Source organism: Barbus barbus (assembly GCF_936440315.1).
Source record: "Barbus barbus genome assembly, chromosome: 28".
Lineage (NCBI taxonomy): Eukaryota > Metazoa > Chordata > Actinopteri > Cypriniformes > Cyprinidae > Barbus > Barbus barbus.
In genome coordinates, this window is record NC_136756.1 from 11373701 (window position 1) to 11390487 (window position 16787).

At 35.7% G+C, this 16787-nt stretch overlaps 1 protein-coding gene across 1 annotated transcript in view; it reads right to left on the minus strand.

The window, feature by feature from the left end:
• gpat2 (glycerol-3-phosphate acyltransferase 2, mitochondrial) overlaps window positions 1-15713 on the minus strand; it is a 46900-nt gene extending 31187 nt beyond the window's left edge. Inside the window, exons 1-4 of the mRNA XM_079382501.1 lie at window positions 15673-15713; window positions 8568-8655; window positions 3811-3921; window positions 1446-1519 (exon numbers count right to left, since the gene is read on the minus strand). Of these exons, the coding sequence (XP_079238627.1) occupies window positions 1446-1519; window positions 3811-3921; window positions 8568-8655; window positions 15673-15710 (311 nt within the window). The 5' untranslated portion in view covers window positions 15711-15713. The remainder of the gene's footprint in view (window positions 1-1445; window positions 1520-3810; window positions 3922-8567; window positions 8656-15672) is intronic.
• Between the last annotated feature and the right edge of the window lie 1074 nt (window positions 15714-16787).

Below are 16787 nucleotides of genomic sequence, written 5' to 3' on the forward strand. Positions count from 1 at the left end.
TTTTTTTTTCTATATGTGTGCATTGTTGGGAGAACCTAAACGTACATTTAACTACATTTTCAGTAGCTCTTTTCAAAATAATCTAGGTGTTTCAGCAACAAGCTACTTTTTCCAACCAGCAGCATTGTAGCATGACAAAACACTCCATTGCTGGTTTAATTATATTACATTTAAGAGACTACAATCGAACAATCTCCTGTACTCTCTCAAGCATTAGGAAATCCAATTTATCTTGATGAATCTTAGTTTTATGTCTTTTTGTAAGGACGTATTTAATTGCTGCTGTGCATCACTGTTTTCTACTTAGTTCTGTATATGTTGTAAACTAGGGCGTGTCTATTTATTGTTTTTATTTTTTTAAGTTGTATTTGGTGTAAATTATTGAAGAAATCTGAAAAAAGTATTTTTGTATAATTAAAATATTTAAGTAACTGGATGAAACAAAATCCCCATTAGTAATCAATGTGACTACCTTAACGGATATCAATATATTGTCATAGATAGACATACTGATTATAATAATTTATGATGTTAGTCATACACTAAATTCAAAAAGTTTGGGGTCTGGAAGTTTTATTTCCCCCCAAGTTTCTTTAAAAAAAAAATATTTTCATTTATTTCATTTATTCAACCAATAAACAGTAATAAGGTCAAATATTACAAATATTGTTTTCTATTTGAATACATTTTTTAATGGAATTTATTCCTGTGAGGCAAAGCTGAATTTTCAGCATCATTACTCCAGTCTTCAGTGATTGTTGTTCAGGAAATCATTCTAACATCTATTATTATTATTAAAATCAATATGGAAAACATTGATGCATACAAAGTTCAAAAGAACAGCATTTCTTTGTAGAACTCTTTTGTAACATTATAAATGCCCTTTAACTTTTGATCCTTGCTAAATAAATCTTATGTTAAATATCTTAAGCCACGTTAAATATCTTACTGACCCCAAACTTTTGAAAAGCAGTGTATAAATGAAGACAAAAAGGCACTGAAGCCTTACATAACTTCAATGAAGTTAGTTACTTTTTGCTAGTAGCTTGCAGTAAAGCCTAGTACTTTCTCAAAACAGTAGTTTGACTACTTTAAATGACTTGCTTGTGCTTGGAAAGCTGCAGTTTCAAAGTATCTTCCCAGCACTGGTGTGTGTGTTCGTGGCCAAATGTGATTTAAAAGTGAACAAAAAGGGTACCCTTTCACAAAAGAGTAGCAGGGTTGCGGAAACCACACTCGATTGTAGGTCTGCGATGTAAAAAGTGAAGCGAAAGCTATTCTTGGGCTCTTTATTTTGCGTCTGAAGTGCATGTGCCAGGCGTGCGAGTTAGAAACACAAACAGTAATTACACTCGAACAGTTTGAAGCCGGAGTTGAGAGATGCATTGTTATTTTAATGGGCCCGGATGGGGAGGGCTTGAGTCGAGTGAAGGATGTGCACTTACCCAGTGTGTGTCTCGTTCACACACGTCAGGTTCTGAAAGCCCAGAGGAGGAGTGTTACGCAGCAACTTCAGACCCTGAGAGTGGAAAGAGGATATTTGATCAAACTCGATGGAGAGCAGGCTAACCAGCCTCCATCACAGTTCACAGAGCCTGTTCTGCTGTCCTATATAGCCTGAGATAATGACACACTTTAGGGAAGCCTTTTAGTGTTCAAAACAGCACCCTATTAGTTCCACTATAAATCATAGCCTGAAAGATGTTCAAGAAATGGGCCTCAATAAAATACTTCCAAATGTTTCTCAAATTACTTTGCATGCAACTCAGTTTAAAAAAAAATAGTTTCTGACACTTATATTTTTGCCTATTTTTACTTGACAGAGATTGAGATGAATATGTTACAGTCCTGATGTAAAACCTAATCACTTGCATATTTAAAACAAATTATAATTAAAATGAATAACATAAAGCAGACAAGAAAAGTGTCTTTTAATCTCAGTGACAGGGTTAGTTTAAGTGAGCTACTGTACAATTAGTCTTTCAAGCATCTGCATCAGCTCCCAATTCATCACTAAAAAGTGTCTAGAACAGATTTATTTGAGAGGCTGTGAATATAAGAGTTGGGAGTGGAGTAATAATATGTTTTTTTTTTGTGCTGCCATTTAGGTCAACCATAGCTAACATGATCACAACCCTCGCAGCATCAACCCACTTCAAAGCTCTCAAACGAATTACCGGATTAATTATCTGGAATTAAGACTAATTTACTTTTTCAATAAACGTTTGCAAATTAATAACTTTTGTGTAGTATCTTTTCTGTGTAGCAACATATGAACCACATAAAATTAAAGCATAAGTTCCTCAAAAAGTGAAAACTGTCATATTTTTCAGAATAAACCAAAATTTAGGTCACTATTTGCTGTAAAATGTCTCTGTTTTGGAAGAAGCTAATGGTTGCACTACTGTTCAAAATGTTGGGGTCAGATTTATTTTTTTTTTTTTTCATTTTTATGAAAACAATATTTCAGATGCTGTTCTTTTAAACTTGAAGACTGGAGTAATGATGCAAAAAATTCAGCTTCCCTAATGAAAATACAAATACTAAAATGTTTATGCACTAAATAAAAATAGCCTGCAATCGTACTTTGATATACTAAACTGGTATACTTGTATTGGAACAATTAATTTTGTACTTCAGCAGTACTTCCGCACAATTAAAGCGCATTAAGTCCAACTGAAGATATACTGAAGTATATCTGATTGTGTTAAAGTGGAACTATTGCAAATATACTTTTGGCACACTTTAAATATCTTGCATTTAAAGACCAATATTTTTCAAAGATCATACAATCCTCATCAATAGTGACATTAAAACACATTTTAGGCTTAATATTAAGAAATGTGCATTAAGCACAAGCAGTACTCCAAAGTAAGTCTCAAGCAATATGTCAGTAAATATGTTGATAGGTTTGAACTTGTACTTGTACTCAGTTAAGTTATTTAAATTTTTTCACAATAGTATTGGTTTTACTATATTTGAGCTAAGATAAATACAGCCTTGGTGAACAAAAGAGACTTTATAAAAAATATATATATTTTAAAATTACCGACCCCAAACTTTTGAACAGTAGTATATATTTCAATACGGTGAGTTAAGGCGTGCTGCACCAGATTTTAACAACAATAAACTGAAAAAATATTAATGTTTCTTCTGCAGAAAAAAAGTTCTTTAAAGCACTGATTGTCAATAATTACCTCTGTAAAAAAAAACTTGAAGGGCAAATGCGGACCTCTAAAAAAGTATAGCAGTTGCTACGCCCCTGGTTCTGTTCGTTTTATTTGACATAGCTGTTAAATAAAATCCATGCATGCATTTCAAATGACTTTTAATACAAACACCAAATAGCTCAAATATGATTTATCTGGCTGGCTGGCTGATCTGAGATGGTTTAGATTAATAGATTCGTTCAGGATTGGTTCGATCCAATAACCCTCTGATTACTGCTCCATTAGCCCTGCTCTCCCAGCTCTCAGCACGATGTGCCCACTGGGACCAGTGCTGCTGGAAACAAGCTTAGTCATCTGCAGCTTTCTAAAAAGCTCTTCATAGCACGGAGGGGAACTATGCTCTTGAGTGTTCATTATTTTTCTCTCCACTCCTAATCCCTTTTTTCGTGCTATTCCTACCATAAGTAACATGTTCGCTTGCGCTCAGAAATCCCTTTGATCGTCCCTCATGATATGGGTTTGTGAAAGCAGCGTCTGAGGTTTTCAGGTGAGCCTAAATCTGTGTACTTCCCCGTCTGCCTCTGGCTGTTTGTCCTTTTATTATCTTCAAATAATCCTTTTATCCCTCTCGTTCTCTCACCAGACTCTCCGGGGTGCATTGGTGACAGCACTGTCCAACCAGCGGCCTGAACCTGCCCAGGAAAGGAGCCACGCTTTTCAACTTCCTCTTGATTTTCACACCCCACGACAGCTACCAAAGAAGAAACACACACACACACACACACAGAAACATATAAAATGGTTTGCTGGGACACAAAGAAAGGAATAAACCAACCGGCGTTGGGAGAGATAAAACCGTCAGCACTTTTTCCACATATTTCAAGCTGAGATAAGAAACAATGCTCTAGCCAATAGCGCGGCTCTTGTTCTCAACGACATGTTCCAATTTGATCACTTCTATCATCGCTCCATTTGTTTCACATTTTCCAACATCAAAGCAGGACAGATCGATGTTTGAATGCAAACTGCACAGGGAGGTCTAGTCACGAGTGGTTACTACAACGGTGTCACAATTGAATCGCAATCAATTTGGGCCTTTGTGATAGAATGGCATCCCCTGAAAGATTTCTACTGAAGATGACATCCATTTAAATTGATACTAATCATAACATTTTAGCACAGAGGGATAAGAAACATGGCTGGAGACAGTAGGACTGATTTATCATCGTTCAGAGCCTTCTCAACAACGGACGCAATTACAAAGTCTCCAATCATCATCTGTGTGGGAAATATCACTTACAGCAATCAATTATTAAATAAGACTGCATAATGGATAGGAGGCTCCAGCACCCAGGTTAATTCTTTTAATCTCCTTTTCAACTGAAAATCATTTCTGCAGGTAATGTTTCATTAGCTCTGGCTCCTTGGAGTCATATAAGCACGAGAATAGAGTCTGACGTCTTGAGGAGCTGTAATGTTTTTATTAAAATTCAGTATAGCTCATATTTCAGATCAGATAAGAGTCAAATGCTTTGGCTTTATAGGAGTAAGAGAGAAAAAACCCCGGTAAATTATACATAAAACCATTCAAAGTTACGCACTAAATATTTAAATGATTAAATGAAAAAAAAAAAAGGTTTTCACACTGCAGACTGAGATGCATTAACAAATATTTCACTTAGATTTTAAACCATCTATGAAGGTGGTTTGTTAGGTGCTTGTAAAATGTTCCATTCCTGTGTATTTTTCCTGTTGTGAACACGGCCTAAATAGAGATTTCTAAGCAGAGACCATAAGGAGTACTTAATCATGCTCTAAGGGGACCTTCTGCCACATCTTGGCTAAAGGTGAAGCATGTCATTTTTTAATTTAAACACTTTCTGACAGGTCATGCAGGAAATGTATATACATAAAAAGTGTTTTCCATTAATTTCCTAGACTCTGGAGGCCCACCGCAGTTCCATAATACACTGAAAATATATATATTTTTCCCTTTCTCATAATAACATAAATGATCTCTAATATCACTAATCTAGTGTTTTGTGCAATTGCTTTGGAAAAGCATCTTTGAACTGAACTAAAATCAAAATTGAAATATGACTTATTGTGCTTATCAAATTGCAAAAGGCTGTGATTTAATTAAATAAACACAGTCTAATGCACTGAACATGATTCAGAGCGACGTGTGGCATGCAAGCAGCTCGTGAACCAATGTTTTTATTGTATCGTGGTCACAGTAAATGCTGCTGCTAACTCCATCTTTCCACTTTCCATGTGCTGAGAGTTCAAAATGCATTTGGCAATACAATATGTGCCAGTTAAGCTTTATTTTCACATTCTCATATTTTTTTGGTGGATAGATGATACAGAAATTAACATAATTATTATCAGAACAGAAAAAAATTAGGGCACGTTCTATGCATTTGGTTGTTGACTGGAATTTGGGATGCACTCAAATATAGAGGAAAAAAGAAAGATAAAACAACATGAAACTAATTTAAATTAAATTAAAACATTTGGGAAAACTGCACTAACGAATCGTTTGGTACAAAAAGTCCGCGTGGTTCTGCACCTGCTTGCATTACCTAGAATTGTCATTGCTCTGTGCAGAAAATGTTCTCTCCAACCTAATAGACTGAGGAAAAAAAAAAATAATAACAGGAAAATTGCTCATTTAACCCATGCTCAGAAAACTGTGTATTTCCGAGTAATTCGATAATTTGGTCGAGCCACCATCCGGTTAGTACTTTATGGTACAAAACAACAACTCCATCTAATCTGACAAGTTTTCAACCTCACTCCTGACCAGGTGAGTACATCTATGTCTTGCATCAATTTTATATATATAAAAAAAAATGATATAACGAGGTCACAAAGGTTCTACATGATTGACTCCTGACAGCGGAGTGTGTGTGTGTGTGAGCGTTTTGGCCGTGTGTGTGCATTCATTAACAGAAGCCAGAGTTACCTTATGCTTACCTGGTGCTGTGCTTTGAATCTGATTATGATAATCACCTTCATTCCAAACACAGATAACATTTTTCAATCTGATACAGCAACGCTAATGAACCAATCAAAAACGGAATACATTTGAGGTCATTTTCATCAGCGTTTGATGGGATGCAGCTTCTGTGGGAATTTATCAAAGAGCTTTTTGACTTTGTTCACACCGCATCCAATTTCAGCTTGTTTTTCAAACAATTTGCAAGTGATGAAATCTGATCTTCATGTTCAGACGGCGATGTCACCATCTACAGCGGTTGCCATATTAATGACATGGCCAGGACGAACTACTCTGAAATTTAATATGACCTTTCGCCAATTTTAGTCACATTTCGAGCTCATTTATTGCTGTTCACATAAACTACTAATAAGATTTAGATTTTTCTGCCTACCTGAACAAAGCTATTGTCATCTTCAATGTTCTTCTCTCGTCAGCAAATGAGAATCAGCAAAGACGTAAGTCACATTCTTATGTTTCCCGCTCTATTACGCAGTAGCTCATTATTTGTGCTATGAATCCATCCTGCCCTAGAAAAATAGGATTACTAGATGATCAAAGACCTAATCAAGAACCCTCAAGTGGACTGACTCTGATATAATCTACATACGAGTACTGTTCCGGTGAATTGGATGTCAGCAGCTTATAGGGGGTAAACCAACACTGCCAACAACAGCTGGGAGAAGATGGGATGGCGTTTAGACTAATCGTCTGCAGCTGGTCTGAGTTATGAATTCAGTTATTTTCTAGAAAGTAGGTGGATTTGGAGAGCGATGGGATGAGTGAAAATATGACATTGAGAGAGATCCTTGGGTCTTAGATGAATGCACTGTTGACAGTTTTTATGGCATCTATATAACATATACTGTATAATGACTGGACAACACTGACAGCTCAAGTTCAGGTCAGTACGATTTTTGTTTTTAAAGAAATTAATGATTTTATTCAGCAAGGATGCGTTAAATTGATCAAATGTGTCAGTAATTTCAAATAAATGCTTTTCTTCTTAACTCTTGAAAAACAAAATGTAACAAAATCCACAAAAATATTAAGCATCACAACTGTTTCCAACATTGATCATAATGAGAAATGCTTCTTGAGCAGCAAGTCAGCATATTAGACTGATTTCTGAAGGATTTTGTGACACTGAGGACTGGAGTGATGATGCTGAAAATTCAGCTTTGCATCACAGGAATAAATTACATTTTTAAAATATGCTGAAGTACACAAAAATTTTGCCGAATGTAAAGCCCTAAACACACTGCACGATTTCTGGCTGTCCCAGGAGAAAGATTGGTATTGTGAAACATACGTGGCGATTTCTGTGATCCTAATCGGTGGTCCTGTGTCATACAGTGAGCTGTTCAAAGATGGCCGTTGTCACGGTCTTGCGACCAAAGATAGCCTACGACACAGCATGATCTTCACACAGTGTGTTTCCTGGTCCGATCAACGTTTACTGACCAACCAATAAAAATGTGACATGAAATCAACCATGGCGCTAAAACATAAAACTGCTTACCTCAAGCTCTTATTCCTTTCTCTTTCACCGCTTCCATTTTTTTCAGCACACATATAAAACAGGGCCTGCAGAGTTTAGCTCCAACCCCATTTAAAGCAGCTAATCAAGCTCTTACTAGGCATGCTAGAAACTTCCAGGCAGGTGTGTTGAGGCAATTTGGAGCTAAACTCTGCAGGACACCGGCCCTCCAGGACTGAGTTTGGGCACCCCTGACTTATCCGCTTGGTTCAAAGTTCTGTGAGATTCAGCGAAGAACACAAATGCCTCGGTGATTTAAACTAGTTTAAAGACAGATGAAACAACGCTGACAAACAGAAGAAACACTGTGCACAACGATTCAGCCAGAAGGCTTTTCAATCTAAAAATTGCCCTCATTTATTGTGAATTTACTATAGTAACACTAACTGCACCATGGTATTGTGGCAGAAATGTGGGATTTTCATACTGAATTATACTATTAATATAAATTAATTATTAATAATAATTTGATATAATAATTCGGATTCGATATTCGGGCACATCCCTAATACAGATACATTTTTACCATGGTATTGAGGTGCTATATGTGTGGTTTTAACTGTGGTTATCATGAACCATTGGGAAAACAATGGTTAATTTTAATAAAACTCAAACAGTCAGAATAATTACATTTCACCATACGATAATGAGGTAATAAAGATTTGAAATTTATTGTGATAATTATCGATATCCACTGATATTAAATATTTTATTACAATGATTTTTTTGCCCTTATCGCCCAGCCCTTGACTGAAGTTACTTTTAATCTAAACTTTCTGAAATTTCTTTTAACATATATTCTGTTCTAACCCCATATATAACAGCAAAATGTGTCACGTGAAATGAAAAGTCTTACCGCAGGGCGTTTGGGCTGGAAACTGGAAGGATTTTCGCTGACTGGGTCCATGATTCTTCCGAGTTGCTGTCCTACCATCAGAAGAACTCTTGAGGATATAAAAATGATAGATTATGAAAACTGCATACTGTTTATCAGGAGGTGCGTTTCAGTAGCTCTAACACATCAAGTGATACAAAAAAAAAGATACACATGATGCAACAAGAAGCAACGCACATCTTTAAATGAGAAATAAAAACTGAAGCCGATTATTGAAGCTGTGGACACAGTAAGAGCTTCATGAAATGTCTGCTTTTGTGTTCCTCAGCAAATAAACAACAGCATATGGGTTTGAATTGACAAGGGAGAATAAATGGTAACAATCTTCACTTCTAGACAACCTCTTTGATCTGAAAAAGATGAAAGTTTTAACATCATTTACGCTGTTGTATAGAATTGATGACATCTACTGCTGGCCAAACATAAAACACAGCAGAACATTAATACTGAATTTAAGAGGAGTGTAAAGTTCTTTTTATTTATGCAGCAGCATTTTTTCATGACAGTGTATCCTTCAAGAAAATTGCGGGAACACATGTTGGAGGTTTTCAAGCTGTATAAATGTGTCTTTCACTGCGTCTGCATTATTGAAATCCAATGAGCTTCCCCTTTCCGATAATAACAGTACAAGCATAAACAAGACCAGGCCTAAAATCTCATTCTCTCCAGCACCCTCAAAAACTTCCTTAGCCCTCTCTCTAAAGCTGAGTGTGTCCTGGTAGAATATTCTGGCTCTCACACTGTTCCACAAACTTTGCCCCTGTAGCTACAATTATTTAATGTCCGGCCATCTCCATATCTCTAGTTAGCCCTGTTTGCATTTCTCATGCCTTTTCTCCACATTTGCCTCAGCATTACAGAAATAAATACAACTATGAAATGTGTCAGAAAACAATTCAGAACTTTTCCGAACCTGTACGATTATTATTCTGTGGAACACAAAAGAAGATATTTTTAGAAATGTTTCCATATAATAGAAGTCACTGGTCACCAGAACAGTTTGGTTCCCAACATTCTTCAAAATATCTTCTGAAATTGCATGTGGGTGAGTAAATGATGACAGATTTTTTTCCTTTTTTGGTGAACCACCCCTTTAAAATCAATATGTTTATAGCTAGCAACCTGAATAATAACAAATCCACTTTAATGGCACAAACATTTGAAGATAACTATCACTCTAATGAGTACTTAAGTTTGTTACCATCACAGCAACAGAAGAGTGCACATTAAGTATGTTCAAGGGAGCTTGCATCTACATACTAAAGTATGTTTCTGGCCTTGGTTCTTTCTCATTATTCAATTTTTATTAAAATCTGAGCCAAGGGAGGATCAACAATGCCAAAAGCTCTGTCAGAAAATGGAGAGGGTACCTTCAGGTATCTGAATTTAAAAAAATATGCACTTATATGTACAAAAAAAAATCGGTGAGTCATTGCTGTTATGCAGTACCTTTTGAACTTAATGACTTGGTAAAACTTTACTTTCATGAATATGGCCATTCACTTGTGTTTTTCACATTCCATTTACTTAGTAGCACTCATTTCACTACTAATGAGCACTTTGTATGCAGCACAAATACATTTACTAAGTAGTTTTGTTTCATGATTCAATATATGCTGTGTATACTAAATCATTCCTTGGGGAATTTGCAGACTGTATGAATATGTCTGTTACCATCTTTATCTGTTTAGGCGATGCCTAATACCAAGTACACCGAGTTTGGACTTGGCAAATTCGACTCAGGAGAACACAGTCTGGTCGTTCTGATAATGGATCAGCAGCGTGCTTTACAACATCACTCAGTTTATCTTGGCAATGTGCAGGTATGATGAATGATGTAACGAGATAAGACAGTTTGGGATATTAGTGTGTGCAGTTTATGTTGCAGAACAAAGCATCAAAGTATTATCATGTTATGATGGCATTACCACTGGCTTTATTTTACACATAAATTGCAAATTATAAAACCCAATATAATCTCGAAGAAACCAGCAGGGAATTTGTTTTTTTGTGTTCTGATGCATACCTGCACCACTGTATGGTGAGTAGTCTGATGGTTATAAAAAAAATAAAAAAATCTATCTTCATATCATACCTTCTTTACAAACCTGCCTCTTTTCGTTAAATGCTAGGTTTAATATATAATTACATACTAGGGCTGTCAAATTGGCTGAAAAACAAAATTCAAATTTTGCTCTAAAATATTATCAATATTCCAATTATATTCGAATTTAAAAGGCATAATTTCTGTTAGGGGGAAAAAGCTTTTAGCTTCTCTCCTGAGGCCACATAGCAAAATATTACTAATGCACATTTCAATAAAAATAACACAACTATCTCTGAAAAAAGTGCATAATGTTTAAAATAATGTTTATAAACCATATATAATTAATTATGTAACTTAAACAATTAGAAACAAAAAGCATGTATGTATGTATTTATATAGCCTAGTTTAATACTAAGGACCAAAAACCAATCACAAAGAGCACTTTTTTCATTTTTCAAAAACATGAGATGCAGTGGGATGCAGAAAAAACGCCATAACGTTGAGAAATATTTTTTAAAAGCTGAACCTACATTCATTTTACATGGCTTTCAAAACAATCGGCTCTGTTGTGCGAAACGCAAGTCAAATGGTGTCCCTAGATAGAAAATGCGATAAATGTGCATTCAGTGTGAATGGCTTGGTTTGAGTTTTGACGTAAACATCTTCTCTGCATTGATGTTCTCTTGAGCAGCGCCGCATCCAGTGGATTCAACTGGATAGGCTAAAAAAGCCTTCAAATGCAATGACACCTAAATCGTCATCGCATCTTGTGCGCCACTGATAAGGCTGCCTGAAGAACACCTAAAATGTGGATTTTTATTTTAAATTCGACGAATATTCGAAATTCCAATTTTTTTGACAGCCCCATTACTTACATTATAAAAGTATACAGAGTATAAGAGATTTATATGTAATAGGAAATAAGCAAACAATTCAGTCAAAAGTACAAAGGCAGCGCTCTATTACAACTTTAAAGTGAAATAAAAATATACATTTATGAGACTTCACTTTGCCCTCATCCAAAAACTTTAGCTTGGGAACAAATAGTGATTTATGAGCCCAAAGACTGCCTGTTATATATACCCATAATGAATTATATCTCATGTTTAACGCTTACAGAAACATCAAAGCCAGGAATTTTTTTTTTTTTTTTGTGAAATTTGCTGCTGGATCTGTTGTTTCTGAAATGTAAATAAGTTTAAATAATAACTAGTATTTTTTTTTTTAATTATGTGGGTTTTCTCCATCGCCACTGCCATTGTGAAATGCATTCTGGGAAACTTGGCTGCATTCTGAGAATTGGAACAGTATCTGAGCGTGACGTTTCACAAGAACACAAGTAGGTCTAAAGACAAGGAAGTACATTGAGATACTCCTAACTCTAAATAAAGCTATTTCAACCGAACAGCTGGAATTATTTCTGTGTACTTCTACTGTTGATTTATTAAATTTTTTTAATATCAGGACTGATTGGTTTTACGTAAGAACACTGCACAAAATTGCTGAGACTTTATTACTGTGCTATATTTTCCCACTAATGTCCTTCCTGGGATGTTCTGTCATAATTTACTCGCTTTCCAAATTCATTTGACTTTCTTTATCCCATGGAACACAAAAGATGACACTCATGTCACTTTCATTACATTTTTCTCTCCTCAAACACGTGAATAGTGACTGAGAAGAAGCCCCACAGAAAAAAAGTCATACAGGTTTGAAAAACATGAGGGCGAACAAACGATGACAGAAAGACAAACTGGCAACATGACTGTCTGTCAGAAAATGACAGAATTGTGTAACTGGCTGTCATCACTAGAAATGAAATAGAGATACAACGAGATGATCATTTCCATTTTTTTTAAGGTATATAAAAGAGAAATAATAAGACATATCAAAACTACTTCATGGCAATAATGACCCGTGTATTTTTATTTTACCACACACCAAACCCGCACCACTCAAGAGGACTGATGACGAGCATCTGAAGCTCGTGAGTCATGCTTCACGTGCACGCGCAAAATCAGAACACACCGCTCAACTGCAGATCCTTTCTTTTTCATCTATGACTCACAATAGAAAACTACCTTGATTATAGTATTATTTATAAGGTGAACAATATAATATAGATGATCTATTCAGTCAGCCCCAGCAGGTCAATAAATGGAAGTTAATTAGAAAAACATCTAGAGCACGTTGCTTATAAAAGCTGCCTGCTTCTTTGAGGAACAAAACAAGAACAGCTCAAGGGTACGAACTCCTTTAATATCTTATCAATTATTGCAGATTTAGGATTAAGAGAAAAAATTTTCACTTCCCATTCAATCGACCCACGCTGATTAAATAATACAAAAAGGCCTCCGCATTAACCTGTTACCCTGCGCCCCTATTTTTGAGCATTTTGTAAAAAACGATATAACCAAATAAAAATGTCTGTAGCTCTTGAACCCTAAGGTCTATATTTAAAAATCTGGTGTTGTTTGAAACTAGACACTTGATCCTTTGTTACTCTAGAGTCATAATAACTCAAAATTAGTATAGCAATAGAGTAAAACAAGGTAAAATATACATGAAATTGACTCGCGATATGTTTTAATGAAGCTCACTAAGGGAAAAATGGATGAGACTTTCATGCCAAAGGCCTGAAAACACCATAAAGATAAAGCTGAACATCTGACCATGTTTTGATTCAAATTTGAGGATGATACTCCCAAAAATGTAGTTTCTGTAAGCTTTTATTTAAAAAAAATCTAGGCGTCCTTTCAAAAAAGCCATTTGGAGACCCCAAATAGACACTTTGTAAACAAATGTCCAAATGAGTCAAAACTACATAATACATATATGTATATCAATTCAGAACTGCTCTGCCCACCAAAACACACAATAAAAAACTATTTCTGAACAGCATTTGTAGTGCTGACTCATTTAGTCATTTGGTTAGTCTACAAATGGCATTTTTGAAAAAAAACGCCTAAATATTTCCTGAAATAAAATATGAAATAATAAATTTTTTATAGGTAAAGACTTACAGAAAGTACATCTTTATGGTATTTCATTTCAAGAAAAGCTTTGGAAAAGTCATTTGGATATTTTATTTCAAGAAAAGTCTAGGAATCCTTTCAAAAATGCTATTTAGAGACTCCATAAGACACTGCATACTACATATGTATATCAATTCAGAACTGCTCTACCAATGAAACCACAAAAAAACACAAAACTATTTCAGAATTTGAACATAACTAAACAGTCTTTATTCTGAACAATTCCAATAATGAAAACAGTGAACCAAAACAGATTTGATCATTTTTGAACTAGTGAAAACACAAAACATGCAAAATACATTGTTTTTACAACATTTGTATTTTTTATTTATTTTATATGGTGAATATTATGAATATTACTATTTTACTAATATAGTAATAGATTACTATTACTAATATTACTAAATAATAAAAAAAAAAAACTATTTACAGTATTTACAGTGGAGGAAGACGCTCTAGCAGCCACTAAAATGGTTTTTTTTCTGACCATCTGGATTCACCAGACCTCTGAAAAGACAGGGAAGAGTGAGAGAAAAAGAGTGAGAAAGTGTGTAAGCAAAACAAATCAAACTTGCAACACTGTTTACATTTTGTACACACACACACACACGCGCGCACGCACACACACACAATAACCGGGACATACCCACAAACAAACACACCCACCCACCCACACGAACAAAACTCATGTAATCCCCTCATATTATCCCTCTCCGTTGTCATTTTTAGAATCTAAAACAGCTAACATGAAACAAAAGCTGCAAATACATGATAAAGACACATAAACATTCAAGAGGAGGGTGGAGACACTTACGTGCTAATGCTATCCACGCTTCCCAGCGATCTCAGCGCGTATTCGGCTACTAAATTAGCCATTTTTCTCCCCACGTCCTCCAAAACACCACCAAACGCCACAGAAACACTTCTCAAGTCGAAGATCCACGATGGAGAGATTCAGATGTGAGCTTTGGACAACATCTGTTCGCTGATAGCCAGTCTGTGTAGCGCTGCGACGCCATTATGTGTACGCTTCATGCGTAACCCGAGAGCGCACGAAAACACACGGACAATACGCCGAGCTATTCTCTAAACAATCTTACGTAAACTATTCAAACTGTCAATCACTGTAAACGTCCTTGTGGTTGGCTAACACTTCCATCCATCAAAACTGTGCTGGCGAGGCATTGGCTGGGTTCAAACACCCCTATTGTGATGTGTCCGGATTGACACCTCGCTGACCCATTCACGGACGCGCTTACTGTCCCGGGTTATAACAGCTCCTGCGATTGAAGGAGAGAGACGAGGGAGGGCTATTCTTACTCGGAAGAGACGATTCTGCTGGAAATAGATGGCGTTTCAAAGCTGGAATACGAATTATAATCGATATTTATTGGAAAATGGACGCTATCGATAACTATAACTCGAATCGCTTATGTAAACAAAGGAGGATCTATCGTGTTTTCCCCTATTTTTTCGTTGTTTTGGATTAAAAAGTGGATGCATTTTGAAGAGTGGACCCTTCTCTTGAAATGTATGCTGGTGTGTCTTGGAATAGTCTGAGCTGACCAGCGCTATTGGCGATCAAACGTGAGTACTGCGGTTCGCTTTGTTCATTTTAAATGGCCGGTCTTTCAGCATTTCTGTTAACCCTTTCCTCTCTGGTGTATTGATTTCAAAAACAAGCTCACATCGTTAATCTTGAGTGTTTTAGCTTTCAAATGATATATAGTTAATGATAATTGATTGAATATTGTTCTAAAACAAAGGTAATAAAAAGTCCGACCACGCCCGACCACGCCCTTCCGGCCCGCCCACGGGCCGATGCGGGTTAACAGGTTAATAATAGTCAGGAAAAAACCGAGGCTAGATCGGCCTTTGCTTGTGAAAGACCGCAAAATCAACCTATATGTCACCATATCCATATTACTACAAAATAAAAACAATATTTTGATCAAGCAAAGAAAGATTGACACGTCTCACTCACCTGCAGCAATTAAAGTTGCTGTTACTTGTGCAGTTCATCTGTTCATCGCCTCCTACAGGTGAGGAGAAAACGGTTCAGATTAATCTGCATTCACACTAATCCACATCTAGATTGCCTATTAATTACATTGAAGTTTGGAATAATTACGGATATTTTATTTTATTAATTAATTAATTTATTTTCAAAAGAAGTCTCTTATGCTCACCAAGGCTGTATTTATTTGATCAAAAATACAGTAAAATTGTAATACAGAAAAATTAATACAGTTTAAAATTCAGCTTTGCATCACAGGAATAAATTAGTAAAACAGAAAACAGTCATTTTAAATTGTAATAATATTTAATAATAATAGCCAACTGTATTTTTGATCAAATAAGTCTTGTTGAACAATATTATATTATATAATGCAGCACATGGCTGAGTTATAGGTTAAAGAGATGAAATTTGATTTAAAATAATGTTTTTGCTGTTGTTTTGTTGTTTTTGCTTTTACTAGCATCTGTATTATTTTTCTACCAGTAAGTCTCTGGTCCAACATGACCTTCAGTATTCAGCATTTCTATTATTCTCTCTTTTTTTGTGGTTTATTTTGACAAGCCCCAGAACTTTTCCCCTCCCTGCTGTAGTGTCTTCTTTCTCATTCTGTTCTGTTCAGTTTATTTATTTATTTTTGACATTTTTGATTTGTCCTGCCTCTTGTCTTATTTATTTGAACATGATTATGCTGGTTCAGATGTCCGCATGTTGAATAAGTCATCATCTTTGCCTACCTTTCCAGGAAATTGTAAAAAGTTCCCTGTTTGTTCAAAGGACATCTTGAAGCCCAGGTCTCCATTTTATAACCTTTGTTCTGGCTTGGAAATGTTTGCAAGGTTACCATCACTTCATCTCGCAACTAGCCTACTGGTAATTTCATTATAATACTTTTAAAATGAAATCATTTTGAAAGGTTTTCGAATATGTTTGATTTCACGTCACAGAGCCGCTCATCCAGAAATCACCATTTCTTTTTCTTCTTTTGATACAGTGCCATCATTTGGCATAAGATAATGTCACCTGATACATAAAAGGCCAGCTGCCTAGGTAATAAGAGATGCTCGCTGATTGCATTAGCA